The sequence below is a fragment of the Patella vulgata genome, chromosome 4 (assembly GCF_932274485.2).
Source record: "Patella vulgata chromosome 4, xgPatVulg1.2, whole genome shotgun sequence".
In the NCBI taxonomy this organism is placed as follows: domain Eukaryota; kingdom Metazoa; phylum Mollusca; class Gastropoda; family Patellidae; genus Patella; species Patella vulgata.
In genome coordinates this window covers 13,562,926-13,586,536 of record NC_065882.2, presented here as the reverse complement: position 1 = coordinate 13,586,536, position 23,611 = coordinate 13,562,926, and the positions used below count along the sequence as shown (strand labels likewise).

The 23,611-nt window shown below is 36.9% G+C and overlaps 1 protein-coding gene across 1 annotated transcript in view; it reads left to right on the top strand.

Annotated features, from left to right (window-relative positions):
• LOC126819498 (neutral amino acid transporter 9) overlaps positions 1 to 23,611 on the top strand; it is a 32,039-nt gene that overhangs the window by 5,801 nt on the left and 2,627 nt on the right. The window contains exons 2-14 of the mRNA XM_056100189.1: positions 198 to 272; positions 1,381 to 1,510; positions 1,986 to 2,071; positions 3,046 to 3,109; positions 3,500 to 3,593; positions 4,251 to 4,418; positions 5,616 to 5,675; positions 7,140 to 7,337; positions 8,025 to 8,135; positions 9,579 to 9,685; positions 10,379 to 10,483; positions 12,894 to 13,042; positions 14,250 to 14,339. Of these exons, the coding sequence (XP_055956164.1) occupies positions 198 to 272; positions 1,381 to 1,510; positions 1,986 to 2,071; positions 3,046 to 3,109; positions 3,500 to 3,593; positions 4,251 to 4,418; positions 5,616 to 5,675; positions 7,140 to 7,337; positions 8,025 to 8,135; positions 9,579 to 9,685; positions 10,379 to 10,483; positions 12,894 to 13,042; positions 14,250 to 14,339 (1,437 nt within the window). The remainder of the gene's footprint in view (positions 1 to 197; positions 273 to 1,380; positions 1,511 to 1,985; positions 2,072 to 3,045; positions 3,110 to 3,499; positions 3,594 to 4,250; positions 4,419 to 5,615; positions 5,676 to 7,139; positions 7,338 to 8,024; positions 8,136 to 9,578; positions 9,686 to 10,378; positions 10,484 to 12,893; positions 13,043 to 14,249; positions 14,340 to 23,611) is intronic.

Sequence of the window (23,611 nt, the reverse complement as noted above, 5' to 3'; positions counted from 1 at the left end):
CTCGTCCAGAAAGATGTTAGACCCCAAATTCATTTCAGTTCTGTCCAGCAAAGACCTTGAACACCCCATTTCATTTAATATCCAAAATTCCAAAAGTGTTATGCTTTGCTTGATCACTGATCAATCCCCTATTTTACAGACCCAAAAAGACCCAATTCTTAAGTTTAGTAAATAATACTTGTTGTTTATTTATTCAGCAATGGTAGCCAAGGTAACAGAAGAGGTAATGGAGGAGAAGCAGAGTTGTCTGACCCAAATGAGAGAATAATAAGGTATTAAATATAACATATAAGATTATGTGTGGTTTAGTGGTCGCGAGCGAGACATTAAGTAATTTATTGAAATAAAACGAGGGAGTCAGTCCCGAGCTGTTTTTTCAATATATTACGCAATGTCTTAAGCTTAAAACAATTAATCAACTTAAAATACAGACACTCACATGTACTTTGTAATGAAATATGTCACACTGGTCCAAAATTTAAACTAGTATAAATAATGTACGCTTGGCACATTGCCCGTACCATTATTTGAAATAATGTACGCCAACATCAAAGGATGAGGTCACATCTGTATTTTAAGACAAATGAACTCCTTAATGAGTTGTGGAATCAGTAGTGGTACAGTGTAGGCAAGATTAGATCTTTGTGATACCATGGGGGTAGTTCGGAAACAATCCTCTGAACACAATTCCATATTATAGTAAACCCCTGAATTAAACCAGTTTATTGCTTAGGGATACTGTGAAAGCTTGTTGAAGCAGCAAGCAATTAGTTGGCAAACACTGACAACCAGTGGTCTGTCGAAATCGCAGCAACATGTGTGCACTTAGAGCTATTTGTAAAACTACTGGTTTATTGCTTGGTAATTACTAGTGAAGCTACTAGTAATAATTGTTTAACATGATTAAAATGGGGTTTAATGTCCTACAACAATGTTTGTCGTCCTTGGATCCGAAGGTCAAGGAACCAAGCCAAACTGAGGACAGAGTCAGACCGCAACATCAGTGTTCTCACATTTACTCTACCATCACTGTGTAATTAAAACAGTTCCTCTTCACAATTGAGGGCAATTTATCTTTAGACTCTGCAAAATTTCTGTATTACAAACTTTATGTAACACATCACACAAATACATGTATATGGAATCAAAATTACTTAGAAGTTTATTTCTGGCAACGTTTCGAGGACCCTTCTCTCATCTTTATCATGCTAAACGAGAGAACCCTCGTCGAAATGTCACCAGAGATAAACTTCTCGGTAACTTGTATTATATGTAAATGTGTCATGTGTTATTCTCAGTCAGTTATTAAATGCTGCTTAAACAATTTAAACTTTATGTAACGGTAACTTCTGTTGATAAGACGATATTCTCTTCCTTCAGACATCCAATACAGTATTATTCTATAAATAGACCAACTGAAATTGAGGCTAGTGTGGACAGACAAACGGAAGCAGCTGTACACAGATATAAATATTATAATAGGCTAGCTGCTCAGAGTAATGGACCACTAGTAAGTTAGACTGTACAATATAAATATTATGATAGGCCAGCTCCAGAGGGTAATAGACCACTAGTAAGTTAGGCTATACAATATAAATATTATAATAGGCTAGCTCCACAGTAGACCATACAATATAAATATTATAATAGGCTGGCTGCTCAGAGTAATGGACCACTAGTAAGTTAGATTATAGGATCGCTCCACAGAGTAATGGACCACTAGTCAGTTAGACAATACAATATAAATATTCTGGGGGTTGGATGACCGAATGGTTAGCAGGTGCATGCTGTAGCATTCCTAGATCAGATTGCTAGGTTCCATGTACATATTTTCTAACATATGTGTATTTATTAATATTGAGATATATTTGTTTATATTGAGATATATTTATTTATATTGAGATATATTTATTTATATTAAGATATATTTGTTTATATTAAGATATATTTATTTATATTGAGTTATATATTTATTTATTTTATAGGACATGCCAGATCATGTTGTACCAGCTAATTTTACTATTAAAGTTTATGTACCAGTTACAGGTCAACAGAGTAGTCTTATAACTATGTAAGTAGACAAAAGCCTTGTTGGCGTAGAGGGGGGGTTGGATGGTTGGCCGAATGGTTAGCGCATGCGCATTGCATCATAATGTCTGTCATTGAGTCAACTGGGGTGGTTTCGATTCCCCGGTTGTACTAACAGGGAGTAGGGTCATCTGTCCAACCTCATGGGTTTTCTCCGGTTCCCTCTACTGCTAAAGACCTCTACGCACAAGCAAATTATTAAAATAAATTTAACCATATGTTAGTCCCAAAATGACCTGATTTGTGTTGAGTGGACGTTAAACCCCATTTCTCTCTCTCTTTCTCTGTTGGCGTAGAACAATAAGACCGTAATTCTAGTGCTGGCACGACATAACGTTGTATTCATGTATCGTGATTCACCTCCTCACGACTCACGTATTGAATTGCGGGACGCTGAATCGATGTATTGTGATTCTTTTTTGATAATTTTTTTTTTGTTAATTATCCACTCTTAAATTGTTTTGGTCCTTATTTTGATCCACTTCAATGTCATGATATAAAAACAGTTATGATACGATCTAAATAAAACTTGGCTTGTGTTTGTTCCTTGAACAATTGACATGACATAACAATTTCAAGATGGCTGGGGGGGTTGGATGGCTGAATGGTTAGCGTGCGCGCGCTGTATCATAAAGTCTGTCATTGAGTCAACTGGCGTGGTTTCGAATCCCCGGTTGTACGTGGCAAGGAGTAGGGTCGCCTGTCCAACTTCGTGGGTTTTCTCCGGGGCCTCCGGTTTCCTCCCACTGCTAAAGACCCCTACGCGCAAGCGAATTATGTAAATAAAGTTAAACCATATGTTAGTCCCGAAATGACCTAGTTTGTGTTGAGTGGACGTTAAACCCCATTTCTCTCTCTTTCTCTCAAGATGGCTGCCTCGGTTCATGGTTCATAGTACACTCATACTTGTTTTTGAATTCTCTACTAATGTTGTATATATTTAAATATGTTTTACAGTTTTTCGCTGTGGAATACGATGATGGGGACGTCTTTACTCAGCATGCCCTGGGCTATAAAACAGGTTGGTTTCAATATTTTGTGGACGCCCTAGAGGCTAAATTTATATTTATACATCGTGTTTATGCCTATATATAAACTTTTCGATTGACTTTGGCTTGATACACAGATTTTAAGATCTTGAAACGAACAAGTATATTGATTTTCAATGGTTTTTGATCATTTGAACAGCTAAATGTTTCGTATGCTAAACGTTCTCGTGGGCCAAACAAATTTTAATGATTTTCTGATAATTACTTTATGAGTTGTTACTCTAAAATCAGATTTTAGTGTATTATAAATGTTTCATTACCAACAAAAGTAAAAATATGCGACAACTCTTGTTGACTGCCCGGATGATTTCGCTGCTCTGGGCGTATGTTTTGTAGTCTGGCACCCTATCTTTATATTGTAGGCAGGTTTTGTATGTGGTATAGTGTTACTGATCTTTATGGCAGGAGTCATGCTGTATACAAGTTACAGAGTTCTCAAATCTGTTGATGTTTTAAGTAAGTATTATGGGGAGCAGGTGGCCGAATGATCTTGGGCTATATTTTAGATATTAAGATCTTTTATTGAGTCAAGTGACATGGTTTTGCTTCCCAGCTTGTTCATGATAAGGAGTCAGCTTGCCGGTCTAACTGAATAGTTAAAGACAGTCTGTCATTGAGTCATGTGGCGTGGTTTTCATTCCCCCCTTGTATGTGACAGGGAGTAGGGTCGCCTGCCCTACCTTGTGGGTTTTCTCCCACTGCTAAAAGACCCCTGCACGCAAACAAATTATTGAAATATAATTGAACCATGTTATTAGTCCCGAAATGACGTGGTTTGTGTCGAGTGGTTTGTGTCGAGTGTGGATGTTAAACCCTCTCTCTCTCTCTCTTTCTCTCTCTCTCTCTCTCTCTCTCTCTCTCTCTCATTAGCTCGGTTGGTGCAAAAAAGTAGGGCTTGAAACTCCATTTCATTTCATGTATAATTCATTGCCATATACATGTATAATACTCACCCAATTCTTATTCCAAGAATTCAGGTAAGAATTGATGCTGGTCGTCCTCAAGTACAGCAGCTGAATCACACACTATGTAGACCAGGGATTTAAATCACAATCCAGTTTATATTCATGTACTGCCATGTACACTATACTTGTATGTATTTATATGTTACAGAGGGTAAAGTAGATGTCTTGGAGTTCTCTGATGTTTGTAAACATTATTTTGGTAAAACAGGAGAATTGGTAGCAGTTATCTGTTCTTTATTAACTCTACTGGGTGGAATGATTGTATACTGGATTCTAATGTCAAACTTTTTATATCACGTTGTTTCATTTATACATGGTGAGTTGTCTCCCCCTTGTATCATATTTAGGGGATGCTCGATTGAACGTTCCGGGATTGAATTCTGTCAAACCCAAAAATAGTGACAATCGAGTGAATATGGGATTTTGGACTAGAAAATTATTGGACTGCATGAGAAAATATCTCAACCAACCATGACATCTGAAACATATTCATTAGGTTTAATTACATCACGATTCTACTTACACCACCTCTGTTGTTGGGACTGACAGAACTGTGACAGGACTGAATTCTGTGTCACTCGATTGCAATTCCGTCAATTCGGAGCATTCTGGACAGACAATTGAGCACCCGCTTTATCTCTCAACAACTATATATCACGTTGTATCATTTATATATCGCGTTGTGTCATTTATAAAGTTATAGTTAGCCAATGGTCTGATTAGAGTATTATGGTGTTTGTTATAATATGGCTTGTGCTCAAGAGTGGCTGTTATTATAAGTGACTGGTTAATTGAGACTGCCTTACACTAGACAAAAGAGGTTCTAAGCTCACAGTTACAATGGGGGGTTGGATGGCCAAATGATTAGCATGTGCACGCTGTATCATAAGGCCTGTCAATGAGTCAACTGGTGTGGTTTCGATTCCCTGGTTGTACGTGACAAGGAGTAGGGTCCTCCAGTTTCCTTGCACTGCTAAAGACCCCTACGTGCAGGGGAATTATTGAAATAAAATTGAACTGTGTGTTAGTCCCGAAATGACCTAGTTTGTGTCTAGTGGAGTTAAACCCCCTCTCCCTCTCTCTCTCTCCCTCTCTCTCTTTCTCCCTCCATCTCTCTCTCTCAGTTATATGTGAGTCAGAGTGGGGGATGATAGTATTTAGGAAGAGCATGTTGTTAAGAGAAGGAGATTCATCTGCATTTTCCAACATGGTGCAGGACGGAGGGCCTGACAAGGACAGCTGTCTAGTCATTTGGATGAAACAAAAAATCCGAGGACCTGTGTATACATTGGCGTGCATGTGAAAGATCCCTTGACAGTTGGAATTCGATATAAGAGTAGGCCGTAGTGCAGCTGCCGGGCAAAATTTCTCTCATAGTACACTGTATGGCGTATGCCCGTCTTCATTAGTCCAGTCGGAGCAGAACAGTAGGACGTTAAACCCCATTTCATTTCTACCCTGTGGTGAAATACAAGGGAAGTAAATCTCTTTTGTGTATTTTTTCTATTTTCAGATCATGCTGTGAATAATTTTAACACAACAACTTTGGTTAATCTTACAAAATATTCAGATGGTTAGTGATCAACTTTTATCAACTATTATCTCTCATATTGTGGAGGGGGATCACGGTGGCTAAGTGGGTGAGACGCTGGCTCGCTAGCCTGGAGGTCGTGTGGTTGAGAAAGTGCATCTAGATTTTCCGGCGTGCTTCCCCCTTGTCAGTGATGCAGGACGGAGGGCCTGACAAGGACAGCCGTCTAGTCGTTCGGATGGGACTAAAAACTGAGGTCCCGTGTACACATTGCCGTGCACTTAAAATATCCCTTGACAGTTGGAAGTCGATATAAGAGTGGGTTGTGGTGTTGCTGTCCGTGCAAAATTTCCCTAATAGCACACTGTATGGCGTAGCCCAGTTCGGAACAGAACAGTAGGACATTAAACCCCATTTCATTTCATTTCATATTGTGGATGACCACAGTGGTTAATTTTACAACCATTCAGTTAAGACTGGCAAATAAAGTTTGTACTAATGATATGGCTTATTTACACCAAAAGGTGCGTGGCCGTCACTATTCCATAGGTAGTTAATTGGGTATTTTTTGTTCATTTTTTTCCTGTACCTTATTTCGTAGAAAAGTAGGATTTTAGAAATAAGGTTCAGTCAATCTGGTTAAAACACAGATCCTATTTCGGTTTTTTTTTATAGTTCAAAATTTTGTTTTACTTGTCTTTACTACACTTGGATCTGGAAGAGTTGTTATTTAACTCGTGTTCTGAATGGTGTCAGGGATAAGCCAATGAAACGGTCTGTTACAGCGAGCTTTAGGCATGTTTTTCACTGAACTGTGGGTAATCCACTAGTAACATCAATGCTGATTGGTTAATCAAATGTCTGACGTCATAGGTCAAAAGTCGGTCTTTTGACCCCTGACGTGACCTATCGCTATAACTTGTCAGATCTTCATGTAGTGCAGGCCATCGAAAGTATAAAAAAACAAAACGAAATATAGATCTGTATTTGAATCAGATTGAGGTTCAGTAAGACAATGTCCAAAAATTAGGCATAAATTAGTGTAGGTAGGAAGAAATACTATTTATGAGTTAACTGTTCTGAAATACCCAGATAAATTTCCAAAGAAAAGAAGAATTTCTTTACGCCTGCATTCAGCACATGTATGTAATGAGAGAGCGAGAGAGAAATGGGGTTTAATGTCCACTTGACACAAACTAGGTCATTTCGGGACTAACATATGGCTTTAATTTTATTTCAATAATTCACTTGCACGTAGGGGTCTTTAGCGGTGGGAGGAAACTGGAGGACCCAGAGAAAATCCACGAGGTTGGACAGGTGACCCTACTCCTTGTCAGGTACAACCAGGGAATTGAAACCACACCAGTTGACTCAATGACAGACCTTATGATGCAACGCACATGCGCTAACCATTCGGCCATCCAACCTCCGCTTGTCATGTACAACCTGGGAATCAAATGATTATAAATTACTTAATTATCAAGATTTACTTTTTATTCTTTTCAGCTGTTTGTCCGAAGGCCTCGATTCCAGAAAATTCAACATTTGGATATTCCGAGACGCATGTTGGGGATTCCCTAAATGAAGGAAATTTCTATAAAATCTGGGATGAACAGATGACCGTACCATTTTTCCTCATCCTCGTTCTTTTTCCCATCATTAATTTTAAATCTCCGACGTTTTTCACAAAGTTTAACGCATTAGGTAATTATAAGTAATTTTCTGGTCGGTAGAAATTGTAATGAAATGTCCATCTTCATTAGTCGAGTCAGAGCAGAACAGTAGGATGGTAAATCTCATTTCATTTAATAATGTGTTCTTGGGACTTCGGTTTTTCCTTCCATGTGAACGACTAAACAGCTGTCCTTGTCAGGCCCTCTGTCCTGCACCACAGACAAGGGGAAACCACTCTGGGAAATCCCAATAACATGGCATTTGTTCATCTTCATCTTCACTCTTTATTGTAGGTAAACATAGAAAAGAAACATAATTTTAACTTTCTTTATAATGATAATTCCCCTCTGTTTGACGGAGCAGATATTTGGTCAGCAGTGGACGTACCTGTTATAATATATAATGTATGTCTGTTTCATGGACAGAGGGGGGTGAATGGCTGATTGGTTAGCACATGCGCGCTGTATTATTAGGTCTTGTCATTGAGTCAACTGGCGTGGTTTCGATTCCCCAGTTGTACCTGACAAGTAGTAGGGTCGCCTGTCCAACCTTGTGGGTTTTCTCTGGGTCTTCTGGTTTCCTCCCACTGCTGTGTGTTAATCCCGAAATGACCTAGTTTGTGTCAGGTGGACGTTAAACCCCATTTCTCTCTCTCTCTTTCATGGCCAGAATTAAATGTATTTGTTAGATTTTGAATTGTTTATGTATTATTTTCAGGAACTGTGTCTGTTGCTTATTTGTTTGTTTTTGCTGCTGTTAAAGCAGCGAAATGGGGAATCCATCTTGATTTTAATTCTGTTAATTCTGTTTTACCTGACTACACCACAGGTAAGTTTTTTTTATCAAAATCATTGATAAATCTCAGCAAAGATATTGCTCTTTATTTCAAGGTAGCTGCGGTGGCTCAGTGCGTAAGACACTTGCTCGCTAGCCTGGAGGTCTTGAGTTCGCTCCCGTTGTTTGCCGAGAAAATTCCTTTGGATTTCTAGGTTTGGTTTTCCCTAGCATCTAGTTGATAGGATGGAACAAATAACGGAGGTCCTGTGTACACACTGGCGTGCACATAATAGTATGCTTGACAGTTGGAATTCGAAATAAGAGTAGGCCGTAGCAAGGCTGTCCCAGCAAAATTTCTCTCATAGCAAACTGGATGGTGTGTGCCAGTCTTCATTAGTCAAATCAGTATAGACAATTAGGACATTAAACCCCATTTCTTTATTCCTAGCTTCAATTTAGGAAGAGTCACACTAATGGATTGATCCTTCAAGACCGATCCTAGTGAAAGTTTTAAAGGATAAGTCTCGTAGGTTGAATTTGATGTCAGCAATTTTAATAATAAAAAGAAGTGCTGGTCAGTTTGTAGGCCAAGAAAACTGAGATCTGACTGATAGATTTTATGGTTTACAATGAAAGGATTTGGTTTATAGACGTAAATCCACCATTGTGACTCAGCCTATAGCCAGATCAAAATAAAATGGATTGAAAATGGGATTTATCTCCCCTTTGACCATTTGCCTGGTGTTGGCTGAGAGAGTTACTTGGTCAGTCGGTCAGATGTTGCGCTAAAACCAGTGTCCCATGTATACTATTGGCAATGGGAACTAGGTTTGAATGATTACAAAGATTTTTTCAAGACTCTGCCCTGATAAGAATTCAAAACTTAGACATCCTAGCTGAGAGTTATATATTGTGGCCTTCCAAGAAAGAGAAGCACTTTCTTCTTTGCTAGCTTTTGTTAAAGGACCAATCCCGATAATATTTTAGAGAATAAAACTGCTTAATTTTGTGTTAAAACCCCTTAAAATCCTCTAGCTAAGGGCCGAGCAACTAACTCAATATTTGTGATACGGTTTCAAACAACTTATACCGTCAGTCTTCATCTGGAAAGGAGACCATTGTCCCAAGCTGTATTATTTTATTTTATAAAAATAATGTGTAGGTGAAATTTACCTTTCGTTATCTAGTACAACACATGGGTCATTCACTGTATAGACCTCTAAAGGAACAGGAATAGACTATCAGGTCATCCAATGACAAAATTGACCCGCAAACTTGTTACGGATAAGTATTTTTGATGTTCACATCCAAATGACTCAATATTGTGAGCTGAAATTTTGAGACAAGGTAAATACATCATTCCTCTATATTTTCACACTTAAATTTCATACGTACTCAGACTTTTATTTTTGAGACTCTGTTCAATTTGGGATAGTCCCTTTAATGTTATGTTGGTAAGTTAATTAATTGTATATTATATTTTATTATTTTCAGATTTTAAAATGACATTCCCTGCATTAACGGGTATTTCAGCATTAGCTTATTTTGTACAGAATTGTTGTATATCCATTACACGAAACCAAAAAAATCCACAAAATAATGTAAGTACCTGGGCCCTTATTCACGAAAACTGAAACTAAGATACAATCGAAATTTTAAGAAATACTGCAATTCGATTGGCTGACCAGTAAAATCAATTTCCTCCCACTGCTAAAGAATTATTGAAATAAAATTGAATCATATGTTAGTCCCGAAATGACCTAGTTTGTGTTTAGTGGACTGAATCTTGGTGTTTTAATTATTTTAGAGATCCTGCTTTAACAATATTGTAGTTTGAAAGGGATTAATGATTCTTAAAATGTCAATCACAGACCTCAATTAGTACTTGTACGTTACCAAGAATAAAGGTTCAGTCCTCAGACACTCCTTTCTCATTTAGACCGGATATGTTCAATAGTGATTCTCGATATATAAAATAATAGCGATATATTGGTCCAATACTCCTTCGAGATAGGGTATGTGTTGGATGGCCGAATGTTTAGCTTGTGCACGTTGTATCATAGGGTCTGTCACTGAGTCAACTGGCGTTGGTTTCACTGCTAAAGACCCATACGCAAACGCAAATTATTGAAATAAAATTGAACCATATGTTATTCCCGAAATGATCTTGCCCACTTTCTTTTTTGAGAGATTCAAAATCCCTCAAATTATGACAAGTGGTTTTAATATTATGATTTAATCTTGTCATATGGTCATTATGAAACAAACTAATCATAATTTATGTTTATTTTTAGATACGAGATTTAACGATAGCGTATTTGTTAGTATGTGGAACGTATGTTTATATGGGTGTCATTTTCTATTCCTCATTTCCACTCGCCAAATCTTGTATTGAAGATGTAAGTATGAATTACACCCAATTTGAATCTCCTTAGGGCCCATCTCAAAATCTCAACATTTGCCCACCTGCTTATCTACGAGGACGAAGTAAGATAATGTTGATATATTTACTATCATGATTCAGTATTAAATAACAGACATTTATCATTTTGTATCCGCATGTCGTTCAACCCACTTACCCGCTTTCATCAGTTATTCGTTTGGACGCAAGTGTTTCAATTTGCGACAGTTCTTTAAAGGAAACCATTTTGGCTCAGTAATCAGAGAGCCCTGGGTTTGATCTCAGCTTAGTTTCCCCCCTTTTCAGATTTGACAAACAAACAAGACCCAGTGTACATGTTGGCGTGCACATAAAAGAACCCTTAACAGTTTGAATTTTATTAAGATTAGTGTATAAATGGTCCCACAATAACATGGGTATAGTCCTAGTGTATGATATATAAAGTGTCCCACTATAACATGGGTATAGTCCTAGTGTATGATATATAAAGTGTCCCACTATAACATGGATATAGTCCTAGTGTATAATATACTATTCAAAAAAAGTAGGGGATATTTGATTTTTAAGTGTTATTAAAGTCACCTAATGAAACTGACGAAGAAACAAATGACAAAATGAAATGAAGTTCACATTCATCGATTTATTCCAAATGATCGTTAGACTAAGTAAGGCACAGACTGACCATTATAAGGGTAAAATGATACCCGGGGTCAAACAGCAAAGTTACCACAGCATCACAACCAAGTCAGTAACGGGTAAATCCTCCTCTGTTTGCCAAACAAGCATTGATCCGACGTGGCATACTCCTAATGAGACGTCTAAGGTCATTTTGGTCCAGATTGTCCCATTCCTGTTGCAACGCAGCAGCAAGTTCTTAGACATTGGCAGGACGTTGTTGACGTTGACGTAACCTCCATCCAAGCATGTCCCAGACATGCTCGATGGGGGAGAGGTCGGGACTCAGTGCTGGCCAAGGTAATGTGGTGATGTTCTGTTGTTGGAGGTAACCTGTAACGATCCTGGCCCTGTGACATCTTGCGTTGTCATCCTGGAAGATGAAACGGCGGCCATGACGTCGTGCGAACAGCACAACATGGACTGCCAAGATGTTGTCCCGGTAGTACTGGCCTGTAACACGCCCTGCAACAACATGTAAAGCCGTTCTTCCAGCAACAGTGATGCCTCCCCACACCATAACAGAACCACCCCCAAATCGATCATGTCTGATGACGTTAACGTCTTGGAAGCGCTCGTTTCGACGACGCCACACCCTCCTACGTCTGTCCAAAAAATCAACAGTGAACCTTTACTCATCTGAAAATATCACTTTGCTCCAGCGTCGATTATCCCAGTGTTGACGATCCCTACACCAACGACGTCTTGCCTGAATGTGATGATCTCGCAAACAAGGGATCACGCGAGGACGTCGGGCGCGAAGGTGACCCCTATGCAGTCGATTCCGAATCGTCTGGCCACTCACTCTCACACCAGTGTCTGTTTGAAGACGAGCGCTGATCTGATTTGCTGTGATGACACGATTTCTCAAGGCCAAGGTACGGATAAATCGATCCTGAGCTTGAGTTGTCGCCCTTGGTCGACCTGAGCGTCGTCTGTCCTGTACAGATTGTGTATCACGGTATCTGGACCATAGCCTGCTTATGACAGACTGAGAAACATTCATCGTCCGCGCCACAACCGACTGTGTTGTGCCGATCTGTAGCATGCCAAGGGCACGTAACCTTTCATTTTGGGTAAGCCGACGCATATCAAAATTTGTTTTCTGGTCACTAAAACAATTAAACTGATGTTTCCACCCTGGAATTCAATGCCACAATGACTGTAACATTCAAAGTCAGAGTCGTGCAAATCTTGGGTTGGACCCCCATGATGATCCCAAGCATCACCTGCATTCCATGCGGTAGCTATTGGTGCGTTTGGGCGTCACATGTAACTGGAAATGTTTCTTCTGTTAGGTTCTATAGTGACTTTTTTCGTAGTCATTTGAATATTTTAGTATTATGCCCCCAAAATCAAATATCCCCTACTTTTTTTGAATATTATATATAAAGGGTCCCACTATAACATGGGTATAGGACTATACACATGTTATAGTGAGACCCTTATGTTATACATTAGGACTATATATATACCCACGTTATAGTGGGACTCTTTATATATCATACACTAGGACTATACCCATGTTATAGTGGGACACTTTATATATCATACACTAGGACTATACCCATGTTATAGTGAGACACTATATAAACATGGGTATAGTCCTAGTGTATAATATATAAAAGATCCAACTATAACACTATACGAATGTAATTTGTAGACCAAATAGCATTGATCAGCACTATTACAAATTTTCTTAATGAACTTTTGTTCTTTTTGTAATATTTCAGAATTTATTAAATAATATAGAAACTAATGACATCATGGCATTTGTGGCAAGAATTGGTCTGTTTTTCCAAATGCTGTGTGTTTTTCCTTTGTTGATATTTATACTACGGTTACAGTTCATGCATTCTGTATTTGGTTCCGTCTGGCCAAGGTGAGTTTTTGGTTAAACAATCAAGGAATCATCAACTATTTACATTCATAATTATGCTGGAATTGTATACATTTTGTACATGATATTGCATCGGCAAATCAATATGCCACACCAGGGTCTCCAGCTCTTCTGAAGCTAGCAGACGGTCTGCAATATCACCTTAGTGGAAGGGGATGTTAAATAAACTTATTTCACTCATTGCATCGTTGGTCGAGTAATTTCATCTAGATTTTCCGACATTATTTCCTCTTGTCAGTGGTGCAGCACGGAGGGCCTGACAAGGACAGCTGTCTAATTGTTTGGATGGGATGGAAAACCGAGGTGCTGTGTATACATTGGAGTGCACGTAAAAGATCCCTTGGTAACTGGAATTTGATATAAGAGTAGGCCTTAGCGCCACTGTCAGGGCAAAATTTCCCTCATAGCACACTGGCGTATGTTCGTCTTCATTAACCCAGTCTGAGCAAAACAGTAGGAAGTTAAACTCCATTTCATTTCATTTTCTCATTGCATCAACAAAACATTCTACAATATTTGATGTAAAGTCACTGGTCATCATTTTAAGGATTGGGGAATCCCCTGTAAACTACTATTGTTAATGATTAATGATTCTGGCTTGAGGGATTCATTAACATACATTATGCAAGAGCTAAATCTGCCTATTGCTGGTCTTTCTTTAGGCTTGAAATGTTATCTAAATTAGACATTGATTAACATGACAAGACCATAATCAACTCTCTAGGTCATGGGATGGCTCTGATTTTAAGTAGATTAGAACGATTTGGCCATTTAATGATTTAATTTAAAAATGGAGAAGCGAGTACCCTGGTTACTATAATAACAATCGATGCACACATCTTGTTAATAAAGCAACAGACATTGATACCTTGGGTCAGAATAAAGTAATTTGAATGAAATTTTCAATCAGAATAGAGTAATTTTAATGAAATGTTCAATATGTTGATTTTGCATTATCTATTTTTTAACTATTATAGCAAGAACGACCAGCTCTTTATCTAAATCTTACATAATGCATCTTTACTGTTAGAATTTACAAATTAAAGATGCATTATTATATGTTTTAGCTCTTACATAATGCATCTTTAATATGCATATTCAACAATTAATATGATTGAAGGATGATCCAATGAGGACAAATTATTGTGGTTTGCATAGAATTGTAATTATTTTAATTATTATTTTTCAGTTTAAAACATGTATTGGTGTTAAATGTTGTATTAATTGGTGTCTGTATCATCTTCGCCATCTTTTTACCTCATATTGGTAGAATTATTGGGTAAGTCTATTTTTTACATCTTTATTTTTACCTCATTTTGGTAGAATTATTAAGTATATATATTTTACCTCATTTTGTTAGAATTATTGGGTAAGTCTACTTTTTACCTCATATTGGTAGAATTATTGGGTAAGTCTATTTTTACATCTTTATTTTTACCTCATTTTGGTAGAATTATTAAGTATATATATTTTACCTCATTTTGGTAGAATTATTGGGTAAGTCTATTTTTACCTCATTTTGGTAGAATTATTGAATATATATATTTTACCTCATATTGGAAGAATTATTAGGTAAGTTTCGTTTACTTTGCTTTGCTTTGTTCTCGTATATTTTACGTTTGTTTGAAATTTGAAAATAGACCAAAAATTGATCATTCTAGTTAAATTAAAATATTCAAAAAGCATTCAAATAATGCCTATAGCCTTAAGATTTACAGGACCTCCAGCCAAGGTGTGTAATACTTTTAACACTGTCACAAGCCTTTGTTAGACACAATGTAGCCTTAAACATCCGTCATCATATGCTAGACATTACTCTATTGTGTTTTTTAAAAACTTTCATCTTCCTCTAGTCATGAAGGGGGGGGGGGGGGTGAACGTGACAAGGAGTAGGGTCATCTGTCCAACCTAGTGGGTTTTCTCTGAGTAGTCTGGTTTCCTCCCATTGCTGAAGACCCCTATTGAAATAAAACTGAACCATGTGTTAGTCCCAAAATGACCTAGTTTGTGTCAGACACAGATTAGGGATCAAATTTATTTAAAAATGTATTATGTCAGAGGTCTTTTGTCTGGCTTCAAATGTTATATAGAATTATTATTTAGACATTTATTCAACTATAATCAATTCTAGGGAACGATCGGATGGCTGAGATTTAAATGGATTTGAACATTTTAATTTAACGATACAATGGATAAACAAGACTTAGCCTCAGTTGTCAAGTACCACAGTTATGATAATAAACAATTACCGCTACATCTTTCAACACTCACAATTTCGCTCAATATAAATGAAATTTTCAATATATTCACTTTTCTTTATCTATTTTGGAACTCTCTCTCTCTCTCTCTCTCTCTCTTTTTCTCTTCATGAGGGTGGGAGATTGGGTAGGGTCTCATAAGTGGAATAGCCTAAGGCCTAAGGGATTGTCCGAGAACCAGAATATTTTTTATTGTATGGCCTTAAACTGGTTTGTTATGAATTTCAGATTTGTTGGTGCCTTCTGTGGGTTTTCCTACGCTATTTGTCTCCCTTGTTTGGTGTATTTAAAGGCCTGTTATCGTGAAGATGGAGGGCTAAAGTTAACATGGCTGAAGACAATTTTCCACGGCTTTCTGATCCTGATGGGCCTGGGAAATTTTATTGGACAGTTTTTAATCATTGGACATACAACATAACAGGATCTCAATCATGGGGTCGGATTATGGTTTGAGCTTTAAGGGCTGAAGTTCAGGAGCCTTCAGCACCTGCTGGAGGACCTCCTAGTATTTAACTGGATGTGAATGTAATCCTTGAGTGGCATTTAAGGATTATGCATAATAGAAACACAATGAAAATGAAATATAGAAGAGAGCACTTGTGGAAACATCATCCTTTATCACCCAATAATACATTCTACAGTAGATATCGCTTGTGTGATATATTTCATAATCTACTGCGATATCTCCTTAGGAGATACCGCTTTACATGAATTTGATTGGTCAGTTAAAAAGAAACTACTTTTTTTATTTTCAAAAAAACAGTTCATTTTTTATTAAAAGTACCTTCTTTTTTATTAAAAATAAACAATTTTTATTAAATTGACCTTGATGGAAACACTGGGTCAATATAAAGGACTTTGCAATGGTTGAATTGCTGTCAAAAAATGATGTATCACTACGCCGTAATGTAATCAGGTTCAGTAAAAGTGAAATCTATAGCAAAGAATTATATTTATTTATTTGTGCATGTAAGAAAGGATTGGGTGATAAATAAAATCTCCAACTCGTCCTTTTTGATACCAAAAAAGACTCGTAGGAGATTCTCTATATATGTACAAACTAGTGATTGTTTTCCATATAAATTGTGTTATATTTTTAAGGATTTTCATCAGGGTTAGATAAAGGCACTTACTTTAAGGGCGGCAGTCGAGGGCACTCAGTCAGATCAAGGTCCTCCAAATAATAAGTGAAAAAGTTATTTTATTGGTAAAAGTTGAATCAATGCATAGATACATATATTCTACATTAACTATATAAAAAATGGCTCAATGAATATTCATGTATATATTTGTTGAAAACGTACTAGGGCAATACTAGAGCAAAACGAAACATTCTACTGTATCAACTGTTACCTCGCATTTACTATGGTAATAATCTAGTGTATTTTCCCCATTTTAAGGGTGTTTTAGAAGATCAGAAAGAAAAATAGATTATTAGAAGATTTTATGAAGTTTGTATATCGTCAAATTGTCAAATCTAGCATAGTTTGCGAAATTCACTTTTTTGCTTCTTCAGAATGAGAATTTACTTGTCATTTTATTGAAAATGTGCTACGGCAATACTATGGTAAAAAAAAACAACCCAAACACTCTACTGTATTCAGGGGGTGGTCGGTCAGTAAAAAATTTCTGTAGCCTAGGTCCCTACAAGATAGGCTCAGATCGCAATGTCCGGTAGACTCAGATCGCAATGTCCGGACAGAGTATCTTGGTTACTGTTATTAATTGTTTGAAATAGCATTATGTTTTAACAGATTATAACAGTTTATATCACTGTAATCTGGGTATCATTTAATCTTGTGTATTTAGCACTAACTTCTTTCACATTCATTCAATATCAAATCTTTGTTTAAAAATGTTACTGTAATCCGGGTATTATTTAATCTTGTGTATCTAGCACTAACTTCTTTCACATTCATTCAATATCAAATCTTTGTTTAAAAATGTTACTGTAATCTGGGTATTATTTAATCTTGTGTATCTAGCACTAACTTCTTTCACATTCATTCACTATCAAATCTTTGTTTAAAAATGTTACTGTAATCCGGGTATTATTTAATCTTGTGTTTCTAGCACTAATTTCTTTCACATTCATTCAATATCAAATCTTTGTTTAAAAATTTGTAAAAATCATTTAAAATCACCTAAATCATCTAATTTGTACTTGTGTCCAGTTTAAAGCTGACCATTCAATTTTTATGAGTGTCCAATTTACAAGTGTTTAATTTCTCGATCACTGTTAGGAAATAAATAACTCAATTGATCATTGATGTATAATGATTAATTTTCGTACAGTGGTCACAAAATTAAATACTTGTAAATTGGACACTCATTATCAAAATTAACTAGTGTGTAGATGTTTGCCATGGTCAAGTGGTCAGAAAATCCACGAGGTTGGACAGACGACCCTACTCCTTGTCACGTACAACCGGAGAATCGAAACCACGCCAGTTGACTCAATGACAGACTTTATGATACAGCGTGCTCATGCTAACCATTCAGCCATCCAACCCCCCTGTACAGAAATGTAAGACATTAAACACCATTTCATGATTTTATGGATATTTGCAGCCATTATTTAATTTCTCTCCATTTAGAGACAGAGACAGATTAACCTCCACTCAACACAAACTAGGTCATTTCGGGACTAACATATCCTGGGAGGAAACAGGATCTCTGATTAAAAAAAAAAGAAACCAAAACCAAAATATTAACAGTAGATGATCACCTGGCATAGATTAGACTTGACAAAAAAGAGGCCTATCAAAATATATTCCCAGTACTTGTATTTGATATTGACTTTCAATTCATCATATCTTTGTAAATACTTAACGGAATTGAACCATTAGTGGGTCTCCGAATGGTTAACACGTGAGCGTTGGATCAGAAGGTCTGTCATGGAGTCAACTGGCGTGGTTTTGATTCCCTGCTTGTACGTGGCAATGAGCAGAGTCGCCTGTCCAACCTCGTTGGTTTTCCCCGGGTCCTACCACTGCTAAAGACATAGTTTGTGTGGAATGGACCTTAAACTCTTTCTCTCTCTCTCTCTCTCTCTCTCTTTGTAGATTAAAAGGAATTAATTATAATACCCCCCCCCCCCCAAAATGAGGATCAAAGACTTTAACTCTATATGTGATTATTATACCATTAAATCATACAAGTCATTATTATTTTATACCAATCAGTATCAACACAAGTGGTTTATAAATTATACAATAGTCATTAACAACCAGGTAATTGTCATATAGGTTAACCATTTAACATTTGGTCCATCTATATATTAACTATCGCATTTCCTTGAAGAAAATTAACCCTATAACATTTGAAGAGCCCCGGGGAAGAACGATTTAAGTTACTTTTTCAACAAACCCCAGTTAATGGCGCCATCTGGTAGGAAATTGTATAAGCTTTCTGTGGACCAATCAATTTCAGGTAAAAATGTTCAGAGCCACAGCGAACCAAGGCCCTTCTGAAATGGCCTCCCAGACAAATACGTCAATCGTACCCTTTATTTGACCTTAATTTGGCTAATACCGTTACATCTCTGGACAGACCAAAGCAATCTGAACCTGCTGTTACTTAGAACACCTCAAACCGCCGGAAATATGTGAATAGCTTTCCGTCATATAAGCTATTTACTAGTTTGTGGGAGAGCAACAGCTGTGCACGCGACAGGGGTGGTCTAATAAGGAACCCTATAGTTAGGTCGGTTTGTCGTTAAGGAGTCGTAGATAGTGCAGTTTGTGCCATAGAAATATATACATATACAGATCTATTTCTTTGTGTTTAAACATCCATTACGCAAGAGCTAAATCTGCCTATTGCAAGTCTTTCTTTAAACCTGAAATGTTATCTAAATTATTAATTAGACATTAATTAACTTATCCAGACCATAATCAACTCTCGATGTCATCACTAGCTTGCGATATTTACTGGATTAGAATCCGAACTGCTGCTCAACGCTCATTGATGATTAAATCAAAAAATGGATAATCGAGATTTATGTTTTTTATCGTACCGACTTTAGTAATGATGATCCAGGCTAGGCCCAAAATTCAATCGCTAAATTGTCCGTTCAAATCCACTGAAATTTTCAGCAAATTGCCTTTACATTATCTAGTTTTTAACCATTATAGTGAGAACTGCCAGCTCTTTATCTGATCTCCCATAATGTATCTTTTAGGGTTGATATTAAAAATTTCACGTGTTTCTCTACACCTAATCTAGCTGGTGGAAATGCTCTTCTGATGTATTCTTTGTAAAGTAATATCTTTAAAAGAAATATCAGTCCAAAAATGGTTCTGCTCCGTTCAGTATTTATACTGATAGAATGAACCGAATATTTGTCAACATTTGAAATCCACTACAGACAATATAATCAGCGAACACAAGCCAGCGATGGTTATCGTTTTTCACTAGAGACTTTTGATGGATCTGTTTTTAATCTGATTATCTGAGAGATTATCTAGCATTCGTATTTCGGTTCAGTTTTCTTGATTAAATATTAAATAATCAATATATGAAAAACTTGACTTCCATATTATATGACAAGGGCCTGATAAGGACAGCTGTCTAGTCATTCGGATGGTATGAAAAACAGAGGTCCTGTGTATACATTCGCATACACTTTAAAGATCCCTTGGCAGTTGGAATTCGATATAAGAGTAGGTCATGGTGCCGCTGCCCGGGCAAAATTCACCTCATAGCACACTGTATGGCATATGCCCCATTTTATTTTATATGACAAGGAGTATGGTCGTCTGTCCAACCTTGTAGGTTTTCACCGGGTCCTCCAGTTTCCTCCTACTTCTAGAGACAATGAACCAATGGAAGTTAGAATTTTTGACAAAGAGTCGGACATAGGGCTACTGTCTAAGCAAAATTTCCCTCATAGTACACTGCATGGCATATACCCATCTTGTTTAGCCTGGTTGATGAAGAACAGTAGGACGTTCTCATATACTTTTATTATACAATGTTATAGTCTTTGTTGTTTTAGGGGGTTGGATGACCGAATGGTTAGCACGTGCGCGCTGTATCACAAGGTCTTTCATTGAGTCAACTAGCGTGGTTTCAATTCCCGCCCCTACGTGACAAGGAGTAGAGTCACCTGTCCAACCTTGTGCTATCCTGTAGGTCCTCCGGTTTCCTCCCACTGCTAAAGACCCCTATACGCACGCAAATTATTGAAATAAAATTGAACCATATGTTAGTCCCGAAATGACCTAGTTTGTGTTAAACCCCATTTCTCTCTCTCTCTCTCTCTCTCTCTCTCTCTCAAAAATATCAAATTTGCCACGACCTAATCCATGCTAAAAATGTAATTGAGAAAACAAAATGAAAATACCAACAGTAGATAGATAGATAATCTCTCGGCTTGTTTATAATCAGATTTAAATGAAACACATCAAAAGCTTCCTGTGAAAACAGTAAATATCACTGGCTAGTGCCGACTCTATCCTGATTATGTTGTCTGCAGTGGATGCCAAATTTTTAGATCATAATATCTTTGTAAATACCGGTACTTTACAGATTAAAGGATTAAAAATCTGTTCAATGACAATCAGAGACTTAACATTAAGACAATTTTAGATTGTTTAAGTTAAGTATGACTTTGTGATTAATTTCTATAAAGGGTTGAGGTGTATTGTATATGACCATAAGCAGTTTATTAAAAGTAATTTTCCAGTTTTGTTGTCGCCAGATAATGCAATCTCTTAATTTATTGTAATGTGATATAAGGTGTAATTATACATTTTATTATTGCTCCAAATTATATTACTGTAACACGGGTATCATTTAATCTTTTGTATCTAGCACTAATTTCATTCACATTTGTTTAATATGAAATCTTTGTTTAAAAATTCGTAAAAATCATTAAAATCACCCAAATCATGTAATTTGTACTCGTGTCGAGTTTAAACAGGACACAAGTACAAATTGGATGATTTTTGGTCATTCCTGCATTTCATTATTGCTCCAAATTATGTTATTCCTGCATTTCATTATTGCTCCAAATTATGTTATTCCTGCATTTCATTATTGCTGTGCATTTTATTATTGCTGTGCATTTTATTATTGCTCCACATTATATTATTCCTGAATTTTATTATTACTCCACATTATGTTATTCCTGCATTTTATTATTGCTCCACATGTATGTTATTCCTGTATTTCATTATTGCTCCACATGTATGTTATTCCTGTATTTCATTATTGCTGTGTATTTTATTATTGCTCCACTTTGTTTTGTAACTAACCAAACTCTCTTAAGGATGCATTATGTAAGTTGTAGATAAAAAAAAACAACCTAGCTATTCTTGCTTTAATAGTTCCAAAATAGATAAATGAGGAAAGGAATATATATGGTCAAATTACTTTATTCTTGGCAAAGTTATGAGTGTTAAAGATTTCAGATGATCTAGAGAGTTTGTTATGGCCATGTGAATTAATGTCTAAATAATAATGTAAAATTTGAAGCTATGAAAAAGAGCTGCAATAGCCAATTTTAGCTCTTACATAATGCATCTTTAATATAAATTCTTAGCACTGTGATCATGATTTCTTAAAAGTGAAAAATTATGTCTTTCATACCCCTTGTGTGTATATATATAGTAGACATTAGCTAGGTAGGTAAGGAGAATGCTCACTATAGCTCTTGGGTTCACATGTCAGCAGGTCAAGGATTATTGTCATGGTTCAACAGTCTCTTGACCTTTGAACTTGACAAAATGTCTAATACCTTCAGTTGGTTCTGCTGGTTCTTTTGTTAATCCATATTTTATTGTGAGTTTTGATTTTCATTTTGAATGAAGCCTGTATCATTACAGACCCGGGAATGTACAGCGCAGTGGCCCCCCGAATCCATTCACTTGATTTGATATATAAACGTTTGTTGTTTGTGGTGTTCTGTCCGTATGTTTGTATTTGTGTAATTGTTTATGTGTGGTGCAGTCTTCCTGCACTTTCTGTTATAGTATTTTGTATAGCGACTGACTTGTGAACCCACAGACATGTGAAACGCCCTTTCCATACAGAAAGTTTATGTTTGCTGAACAAAGTTTATTATATTTTTAAACTTGTATATAGTGTACATGTACAACGTGTGTATATATATATTTACTGTCGAAGAATAAAAAGTTTTAATTTTAAATATTGTTTCTGTGATGCTGTTAAATACTACAACTATGTAAAAGTGTTCTGACACGCATGGGGTTTAGTGCTTGGTCGTTCAAAGACCAGCTGCAAGAAACCTGGTGAAAATTTTGTATGTCCAGGACCAAAAGTTTCTACGACTGGTCTGTGATCTTCTACAGTGCCGTACACATGCAAGTGACGCGTAAGTCTCACGTACAGGTTTACCAAACTTCCCACCACCCCCCACCCCCATTAACACGTACGATGGATTGTGAGCTAGGCTTTATTCACATATAATAAAGGTCCTGTTTACACTTTGCCTTGCACGTAAAAGAACCATCTTATTGCTGTGATCCCCACATCCCATCCATTCTTATTGCAGAATCCATTCTTATTGCTGGTATCCCCCCACCCCATCCCGTCCATTCTTATTGCTGGGAACCTCTCTCCACAATCCAGTATTAAATCTTTAAATGAAATTGAACTAATGGGATTAACACATCCAACCAAGTGATTACCCGACTCTGTTCCCATCCAACCCATTTACCAAGTGATTACCCGACTCTGTTCCCATCCAACCCATTTACCAAGTGATTACCCGACTCTGTTCCCGTCAATCCATTTACCGAGTGATTACACGACTCTGTTCCCATCCAACCCATTTACCAAGTGATTACCCGACTCTGTTCCCATCCAACCCATTTACCAAGTGATTACCCGACTCTGTTCCCATCCAACCCATTTACCTAGTGATTACCTGACTCTTTGATTTAACTCCATTGTTACAGATTCTCTCCACAAAAACTAGAATTAAATCTTTTAAATAAAATTGAACTACATGCTAATTAAATTCACTCAAAATTGCACTTTGCCCACTTTAACATCCAGTTCCTGTCATTAACGTGGTGTTCACTGACAAGATCTTAAAAACCATTAAAAAGATTTCAATTTGTCAGTCTGGATGGACAATTTACCTCCGAGCTACGTCATTGAAACGACCTCTAAATACTTGTACCATCCATTAAACATGTTACGGTCCGTTTTGCCGCTAGGAGACGAGATTCCGAGACAAGGGGAAGAATGGTGGAACATGCCTAATTGACCAAGTTTGCCATCAATTAGTTTCAATTCCACAGTTCTGGTGCCCGTGGTTACA